Raw genomic sequence first — 9,996 nt, 5'->3', positions numbered from 1 at the left:
ATCACATATATATATATATATATATATATATATATATATATATATATATGTGTGTGAAAGTCAGCACTGAAGCATTTATCAGTCTAGCTTTATTTCCTGATATGTTTATATATTTTGAAAAAATCAAAGTATTTTAGATTTTTGCCATTTTTTTGTTCAGATACAGCTGCAGTTTATATGTTTCATTAATGAGGATTTAAAAAACTGAAGCATCTAGAGGGGAAATGGAGCACTATGCACACCAAGTAGAAGAAGAAATGTTTGGATGTGCTTTAGATGTCTAATGTCAAAGACTCTGTGGTTGAGTTTGCAGATCCCTGCTCTCCTGTTTGCCCAAGGTGCTGGTGTTTAAAATTAAAAGCGGAGTTGTGCAGACAGTAAAGACGTTCATTGAGAAGGCGCTACGGTCATTTTAATGTGGAGCTTAGATTTAATGTGTCAGTGCAAATGCAACACAAGATGATGTCTCCATGGGAATTCAGTTTCTGCAGGACGTGCATTCGCTTGTCACTGGCTCGTCTTTTATTTTGAGGGTCTTTACTGCAGTGTTTATTATTCAGCATTACCTCTTGTTTCACGGATGCTAAACATCATTCATGAATTTTTAAATGACAATCAAAATATTTGCTCTGTGTGAAAAGTGTCTTGGATTGCCTTTTTTTTTTTTTGAAGTTTGTAATAACTTGCTCTTCTTTTCTGGTTTTAAATTGGTGAATTCACGCTTGTTTGTTATTCAGCTGTTGTTTTGTGCTGTGTCTTTGTTGTTGTTTATCTGTTTCCTGATGGATGGATGGTGAAGTCAGTTTAAGGCTTTGTAGAGCTGAAAGTCAAGGTTCTCTGTATCATAAAAGTATATCAACTTGAAACTGACTAGATCATCATGGTAGTGCATGCTGAACTTTTCATCTGCTCGAAAGCAGGTTTAGTCCAGAGTTTTTGTTTCCTTTTTATAAATACATCAATCTGTCCCTGGCCCTTGAGCAAGGCCCTTAACCCCCACCATCTGCTCCCCTGGGTGCCCTAGCAGCTCTCTGCTTCACACAGATGGCTGTGGTAGCTCGGCGGTCTGTGGTTGAGTCAGGAAGGGCATACGGTATAAGATAACTGTGGCGACCCATGAAGAAGGGAGCAGCTGAACAAAGAAGAAGAATACCCAAATTTAAAACAGTAGATATAAAACCTAGCTTTCCTTAAAGGAGACATTTCACCCACTGCCTTTTATGGAAGAGTTTTCCAAAAAGATCCTCTCAATCTTCTCAATAACAGGAGGTGAGCGACAATTTCACTGCCTACACTGACGGACAAAAACTTTTTTCTTCCTGCAACAAAGTCCATGCTCAATAATCCAGGTATACAATCCAACATTTTTCAGTCATGTCATCTGGACAGTTTCTTTTTTTGTGCTGAAACGTTTCGCCTTCGATCCGGAAGGCTTCATCAGTCAAGGAAACACACAACGCAACTGATTGTTCCCCCAACAGCTTACTCCAAAGTGGAACAAACCAGTTATGTTGGTGCTAAGATGGTGTCTTTGGTACGCCCCCTCTTCCATTGCCAGCCCTCTTCCTTGTTGACAGTTGTGTAAAACTGGTTGACACGACTGTTTTTTGTTTTACTAAATGTAGTATACACCTCATTTCACTGTCATACATGTCAAGTCTTACGGATTTTTCATGACTAAGAACATTTAGAGAAAAACTTACTGAATTTTCAAAGAGCTTGAAATTTAGTTTATGTCTCAGAGCATAGTGTCATTATTGATAAAATATGTCTTAGAGTAAGGTCGCCCCCTTCTTCTCCTCCACACTTCTTAGAATGTAACTCCTCTGGCCCTTCTTCCCTTTCTGCTTTCGTGCTCTCGTGCTCTCGTGCTCTCGTGCTCTCGTGCTCATGTGATGGATGGATGGATGGATGGATGGATGGATGGATGGATGGATGGATAGATGGACGGACGGACGGACAGATGTTTGGATGGATGAACAGATGAATTAAGGATGGATGGACAGATGGATGAATGGATGGATGGGTGTGTGAATGAACAGATGGATAGACAGCTGGATGGATGGATGGATAAATGGACAGATGGATGGATGGATGATGGATGGATGGATGGATGGATGGATGGATGGATGGATGGATGGGCGGGCGGGCGTGTGAATGAACAGATGGATAGACAGCTGGATGGATGGATGGATAAATGGACAGATGGATGGATGGATGGATGGGCGTGTGAATGAACAGATGGATGGACGGATTGGTGGATGGATGGATGGATGGATGGCGGACGGATGGATGGATGGATGGATGGATGGATGGATGGATGGATGGATGGACAAATGGACAGATGAATGATGGCTGCACAGATGGACTGACAGACAGAAGGATTATGGATGGATGGATGGATGGATGGATGGATGGATGGATGGATGGATGGATGGATGGACAAATGGACAGATGAATGATGGCTGCATGGATGGACTGACAGACAGAAGGATTATGGATGGATGGATGGACAGATGAATGATGGCTGCATGGATGGACTGACAGACAGAAGGATTATGGATGGATGGATGGATGGATGGATGGATGGATGGATGGACAAATGGACAGATGAATGATGGCTGCACGGATGGACTGACAGACAGAAGGATTATGGATGGATGGACTGATGGAGGCATGGATGGTGAATGGATGGATGGATGGATAAAACTTGTCACACAGATTCACCGACTTAGTTAAATAGAATTTCAACAACTGTAGGTGCAAAAGAAAAGAAAACAAATTATCTTTAGAATCGATGTTTCAAATTTAATAAACATGTAGGTTAGAGAGGAAATTCTCTTACGTCTGCTACCCACAATGCTTTGCTGTAAAACCACAGTGTGAAAAACAATTGAGGATGTTCTGTCTGTATCTTAGAATTTTTTTTTAATCATTTTGTCAAAGTTATTTACATGTTATTAATTTTTTCCAAGTTTTCTAAGAAATCTTTTCAATTTGTCACTTTGTTACAAATTTAAGACTGAACACAAAATTAAGAGTTTAACTTTTTTTAATTATTTAAAAACCACCAAATAAAGTTAGAACGCCTCAGCGACCCATGAGCGATCCTGGTTCCACAAAGCAGCCTGGCAAAGTGCCAGAAACCTCGGTGGTGATCCTCCTCGGGTTAAACTTCTAAGCTTCACACCCTCACAGGTCCAGCCAGCAGCTCTGAACTGCTGCAGTACCACAGTTTGGCCAGTAAAGATGCAGAGGCGTCACAATCAGGAATGTGAATTTAACCATTTTGGACCAATTCACAGATGTGTTCAGTGGAAATCAATAAGGAGAGCAGCCACGAGCAAATGCAGTTCTGTGGTTAAATAATATTGTTCCTGTCAGTGTCTTTCTGCTGCCATTCTTGCTGTGAAGAAGTTATCTTTCAGTAGCAACACCTATAGTGTTTAGGATTGCCTCTAATTGCATTGCATTAGAATAGCATTAAACCTGCACTTAAACAGAAACAGACACCAATTAAAGAATGTTTAGCCTTGCTGGTGACACACCACCATGTTGTCTCACTCTGTGACAAATATTTCTTGAGAAAAATCTTCAAAACAGAGTTAGTTTTTGTGGGAGCAGTCATTTTAATTTGGTAGTAAATAATTAGTGTAATCACAGTGGTTCTCCTCCATTACTGGCCTTGGCAGGGTGCCTGTCGGATGGGGTGAAGAGGAGAGCGGAGCGTTACATGACTGTCAGTCACTAATGTCTGTGGTTCTCCGGCGGGGGTGGGATGATTTAGCTGAGTGCTATGTTACTAATGTTAGGCTGAAGCCACTTATCCTGTGGCGACCGGTCCTTGGCAACAATCTCTGCTCCCCGGCTGTTAACAGAGCGTGCGGCGGTGGATTTCGGTCGACAGGACCCTCGGTTCTGTTGACCGGGTGGGGCGCTCTCCTTGTATAATGGAAAGGGAAACATTGAGTTAAACGACATAACTGTTTTTTTTTGTTGTTGTTGTTGGCTTTATTGTATTGTACTACACTGTGCTGCGACTGAGGGATGAACCGTTTTGTTTTTATATGTGCTGGATGAATAAATAAACTTAAATATATGTATTTAGATAGTTGACCAAATCAAAGGGATGCTTTTTTCAAACAGATCCCAGCAGTTCTTCTTTTGATTTTATCCTCGAGTGGTGTCACTATTGAGTTAGTCAATTCCTACAAATATTTGGGTATCTTGGTCAATTTGCATCTCTCTTTTAAGCTCCACCTGGAAAACCTAGTAAAGAAACTGAAAGTTGAACTGGGTTTCTTTTTCAGAAACAGATCCTGTCTAACTCTGAACGCTAGGAAACGCCTTGTATCTGTGACTTTCCTTCCCTCCATTGATTACGGTGACATTATTTACATGAACGCTCCTACAAGAACCCTGCAGATGTTGGATGCTGTCTATCATGGTGCACTAAGATTCATAACTGGCTGTGATTATCGTACCCATCACTGCACCCTGTATTCACTGGTTAACTGGTCATCATTAACTTCACGCAGACTCTCTCACTGGTACATTTTCATCTTTAAATCACTTCTTGGTCTGTTGCCTTCATACATCTCCTCCTACATGTCTCTGCGTGAGTGCAGCTACAGCTTACGCTCTCAGGACATTATTACCTGCAGTGTTCCCTCAGTGCAGACTGAACTTGGCAAAAAGGCCTTCTCCTACTCCGCTCCTGTTTCCTGGAATATCTTACAAAAAGATTTGAAGCTCTGGTCCTTGACCTCTCTAAGTGGCTTCAAACAATTGTTAAGTTCCTGGGAAAAAAACAATGCACACACGTTCCTGTTTGTAGTTTTCTACACTGCCTTACAACCTATTTTTTGTTACATTTCCTTTTAAATACCGTTTTATTTTCACTTGTTAAAAAAAAAATGTACACATCCTTTATGATTGTCTATTGTTGCCTTTGTTGTCTTCTGTTGTCATCACTCTTTGTTAAAATCAGGCCTCTCTTGTAAGTGAGTCCCCGAGGCTCAATGAGATTAAGCTGTATAAATAAAGTTTGAATGAATGTTGACAGGCCACAGATGCTCCACCTTCCTACATACAGTTCAGGGGTTTCAGTCACTCCTTGTCAGGTTTTTCTTTCAGCTTGTCTTTAAGTCTCTTAGTGTTTCCTTCAGGTAAAGCTTTGCCCTCATTTCTTCAGCCATGCCATTTTTGGAGTCTTTTGTTCAGACGTCCTGCTTCACATTGCTCCTGCCTTTTTTCAACAGTTTGTTTTATCTCACTCCTGTGTACCTTTTGACGGCTTTTATTATTGCATTACTAAATAAATTAGTATTTTAAAAACAAAATGGAAACAACACAAAACGCATTGGGTAAAAATAATTTATAAAGATGGACCTTTTAAGAAACCATTAGTTTTTTAGCAGATTGCTTTGAAATTGTTGAGCGGCAGCACAGCTGTGGTCTGGCTGACATCAGTCTGTAATTTGTTCAGAGTTAGTTACATTTTCAACTTAACAGCTGTCCGCCATGAGATATAACACTGCGTGCATGTGTTCTCCCTTGGTTTCACTGATGTCCTGCCAGAGGATCCACATGCACATCTGCTGCTATATTTGAGTCACGTGCACATTTGTTTGCCCTTCAGGTTCTCTTGCAACAGCCTGCAGAGATCCAGGTATCCCCATGAACGGCAGTCGCAACGGAGAGGGGCGGGAGCCCGGCGACTCCGTGACCTTCTCTTGTGATCCGGGTTACGAGTTGCAGGGAGAGAGCAAGATCACCTGCATTCAAGTGGAAAACAGATACTACTGGCAGCCCAGCCCTCCAAGTTGCATCGGTGAGGAAGAGGGAGATAACCTGGAGAGAGAAGGGTGGATGTGTGGAAGTGATAGAGAGGGCCAGATGGACTGAAGGAGGGAGAGAGAGGAATGCAAGGGATGAGAAATGGTGAGAAGAGGGGCGAAGTGAGTTTTCTTACTGGCTGCAGCAGATATGAGAATCCTTCTTGCTGGTGACTCTTTAGATTTGTCTGGCCCAGTTCCAGCTCGTATGTGGATAAATCCACTTCTGTTGCTTCGACACTCAGGCCTACAGTCTCTATCATGTTTTAGTAAAGATTTACAGCTAGATGCTTAAAAGTGCGATTAAAATTTATTACATTAAGTCAGTCACTCTCAAACCTTTTTCCTCACAGCAAAACAAAATGATTATGTGTGAAAGACTTGAGTTTTCACTATTGATTGAAATAAATTAATTTGAGGAAGAGATCTGTTAGATTGATACATTAAAATAGACAAAAAAAGCCTTGAATATAACAAAGTTGAGTATTTATGTGTAGCTAAAACTACTTGAACATTAAATGACTGCATGATTGGTTAAAAAAAATATAGGCGACCTTGACAAAAAATAATTGATAAAATTAGTGCAAAAATAATAATCATTTTATATTTAATCATTAAATGCATTACATTGATCACAGTACAGATGTCATGATCCAAATACAAGCAAGCTTAGCACATCCCAATTGCCAAAACTTTGTCATTTTGCTAAAATCTCGTTGTTTTTCTTTTTTTTTTTTACATTTGATCATGTCTTTGGGTAGCATGCTGTGTGTTTGTTTACTGAAGTCTAAAATAAATTGCATGTTAGCTTACTGCAGATGTAAAATGGGTTAGCCTTCAGGGCCCTCTGTTTTTGTTTAATTTCACTGCAGACCTGACAGCTGATCCTGAAACATTTTGGCTAAGGTTATAAATTTCAGTCATTTTTCTTAAACAACCTACATGTGCTCATGTTTTCCTGTCAAACTAAATTGAGCTGAGCTAAAGACTTTGCAGCAGGATAAGCATGCTTCAAAACCTTTTCTGATCATTGCATCTTCCTCAATTTTTGTCTTTTCTTTTTTAATCTCTAAAGCTCCATGTGGAGGGAATGTCACTGGGTCGTCTGGATTCATCCTATCTCCCAACTACCCACACCCCTACCCGCACAGCAAAGACTGCGACTGGCTCATTACAGTTCACTCTGACTATGTCATTTCCCTGGCTTTCATCAGGTAAACAACTTCATTGTGAGGGAAAATAAGGTTTTGTGATTTTTTTTAAAGTCGTCATGCAGAATATGATGCCAGGTTGAACTGACACAACTCTTCAGCTCTGACGAAGGCTGACGTCACGCGTCACAAGAGCTTCTGATGAACGCTGTGGCTGTTTAAAAGCTTTATCTCCTTATTTTACTGCATTTGTTGTTGTTGTTTTATTTTATTTTATTTATTTTTATGGGGGAGGTTGGTTTTTTTTTTTTAATCACCATATTCACAGTGAAAATGAATGGGGTCCATCTCTGTCAGTAAGTTTATGAGATATGGTAAGACTTGGACAAGGCCCCCAAATGATCACACAGATTTTTGTTGTATTTTCACAACTTTGTTTTTGTTCCTCATCGTGGAAGGAAGAGGGGAATTGGAAATACCTCCATGCATCTCGTGAGCTGGATAACTTTAAAAATCAACAGCGTGCCAACTTCGTGTTTGGTGTGTGGCTACATCTAGGTGAAACAAAGGTCACTATTGAAAATTAGACTGCCAAATCAAAAACCCAACATGGCCACCGCAACATATATATGTAAACTGCCCCCCTCAGTCATTTGAGGAAACTATGCTTTTAAGTAATTTAAAAACTACGAAGCATAGTTTCCTCAAATGATAGATGTGTCCGATTTACATGCAGCAACATAATTTTCAATATTGACCTTTCACTGGCCATGATTGGTCACCCCCTGGCTCCACCATTGCACCTGGTGGTGGATAACATGTCTCCCTCTACTCACCAGGATCCATCACTCTGTGCTGCCTCAGATAAGCAAAAAATAAATTAAATTTAAAAAACTACCTTTGTTCTGCACAATTTCTCTCCTACCCACTTGAAGATTTTGCACCAAAACATAAAGGTTTACTTCCATTATCAGTTTAGTTCCAGTCCAGAAAAACAAACCTCACAAACTACAAATTCACTGTTCAAATCGGTGATGGGGACACTGGCGTACTACTTATTTGTTTCTAGATAATGATGCAATAAACAGTTATTTTTTTCAACTAGCTGTGCTTATAAATGTCTCTAAATCCCAAAATATAAATACCCAAAAATATATTAATAAAAATAAACTGCTATTTAAAAAGGAATATGTCTAAGTTTTGTTGTAAGTATTTGAGCAACATGCCAGATAAAAATGACTGGAATGTTGAAAAAAAAAAGTTGTCATACTTTTAGATGCATGGTCTAGTAACTTTACAGGATAAATCTCTGTGTAAACCTGCAGTAGGTTTGTAACCTGCCTGAAAACAGAATACGCTCAGTTCTCAGTGGATGCTCAGCAGCTTGGTTTGCACCGTGGAATTGCTTGTTTTCTGCAGTGGAACCAGCTATAACATCATAGCACTGAGCACAGGTGGCTGTGTGTGTTATACAGAGAGCTGAGTTTGAATCCAGGTGTGTTTGGAGATAGAGGAATGCTGAGTTTCTACTACAGACACCTAGAAAACCTTTAAAGCCACTTCGCTGAAATATGGTGCAACAAGATTTCTAGGTGAATCTCGTTTGGCAGAATTGTGATGAGAGCAACTTGTTTCTTGTGCTGAATAATACCTGGACCATAACTCTTACACAGCTAGAAGCAATTTAAGCATGCAGCTCAAATGTACAAAATGGAAGTCTTCAGGTAATTTTCATTAACAGATTTTACTTCAAACTCTTATTTGTTCCCCGTCGCAAAACAAAAAGGGGGAATTGGAAATTCACTCCGTCCATCCATCGGTGCATAATGTGAGCACTATCCCTTTTAAAATAAGTGAGGTACTGGCTTCCAGTTTAGAGTGTGGCTACATCTATGTTTGATGGCCACAATCAAAAATTGGGTTGCCACGTCAAAATCCAAGATGGCCCTCACCATATAAACATGTAAACTGGCCACCCCCATCATTTGACGAAACTATGCTTTGTAGTTTTAATTTTGCTTAAATGTAGTTTCCTCAAATGAATGGGGTAACCGAAGAGTAATCTATGATGGCCAAGGCCCTCATTGGCCACCCCCTAGCTCCACTATTGCATCCGGTGGTGGATAAAATTGTTCCCTCTACTCACCAGGAACCATCACTCTGAGCTGCCTCGGACAAGCAAAAAAAACTAATTTAATTCTGGTCCACAGTGTAACTCCTACACACTTGAATATGTTGAACTAAAAAAAAAAACTAGAAAAGAGCTGCGTTTGGCATTACATGTTTAAATGTTCTGTATTATTTTACAAATACAATAAGTTAAAATAGCAAATAATAGATTCTATTTAAAAAATACAACATTACTGTAGTCCCTTGATTATCCCAGGGGTTACATTCCAAAAATGTACTTGCATTCACTGTTCAATTCCAGTATATGAAAAACATTCATCTCTAAAACTACAAACATTCACTCCTCAAATCCCTCAGTGACAGGGGACATTGACGCACTCTCACTCTTTGTTTTTCTAGTAATTTCGTGAAGCAATTGTAAAGCAAGCAAATGTTGTGCACCTATGATGCAAAAGCATCATAAATGCATTCCCACACTCTATCTTTGTTTTTATACTGAAGGAGAAACGTATTCACCAGTTTTCCCCTGCAACTTTGTCCTTCAAAACAAACATTTAATAAAGTTACCACAATGCTGCTTTCTCTCCTGGGATTGCCAAATGAAAGGATGGAGATATGATTTTAAATTGAAGCTGCCTTGATCTAACTCAAACTCAATTATCTGCGAGCTATTTACATTTTTGTCATAAACCATGCTCATTATTTTGAAAACAAATGCTTCCCTCTGTCTCCGCATGATTTGATATACGGCGCTACAGTATAAAGCCATCTTTTCACACTGCATTGCTGTTGCAGTCCGGGAAGATTTCTGTACCACTGCGGTGCCACAACAGTTTATTCTGCTCTCACCTCTGGCCGGGGGGGGGGGGGGGGGGGGG

The 9,996-nt window shown here is 40.0% G+C and overlaps 1 protein-coding gene across 1 annotated transcript in view; it reads left to right on the top strand.

The window, feature by feature from the left end:
• LOC119410362 (CUB and sushi domain-containing protein 3) overlaps positions 1 to 9,996 on the top strand; it is a 416,314-nt gene that overhangs the window by 193,436 nt on the left and 212,882 nt on the right. Inside the window, exons 24-25 of the mRNA XM_037677273.1 lie at positions 5,642 to 5,833; positions 6,913 to 7,051. Of these exons, the coding sequence (XP_037533201.1) occupies positions 5,642 to 5,833; positions 6,913 to 7,051 (331 nt within the window). The remainder of the gene's footprint in view (positions 1 to 5,641; positions 5,834 to 6,912; positions 7,052 to 9,996) is intronic.

The sequence above is a fragment of the Nematolebias whitei genome, chromosome 5 (assembly GCF_014905685.2).
Source record: "Nematolebias whitei isolate Nwh7 chromosome 5, NemWhi1, whole genome shotgun sequence".
Classification (NCBI taxonomy): Eukaryota; Metazoa; Chordata; class Actinopteri; order Cyprinodontiformes; family Rivulidae; genus Nematolebias; species Nematolebias whitei.
This window is presented reverse-complemented; position numbering and strand designations above follow the sequence as displayed.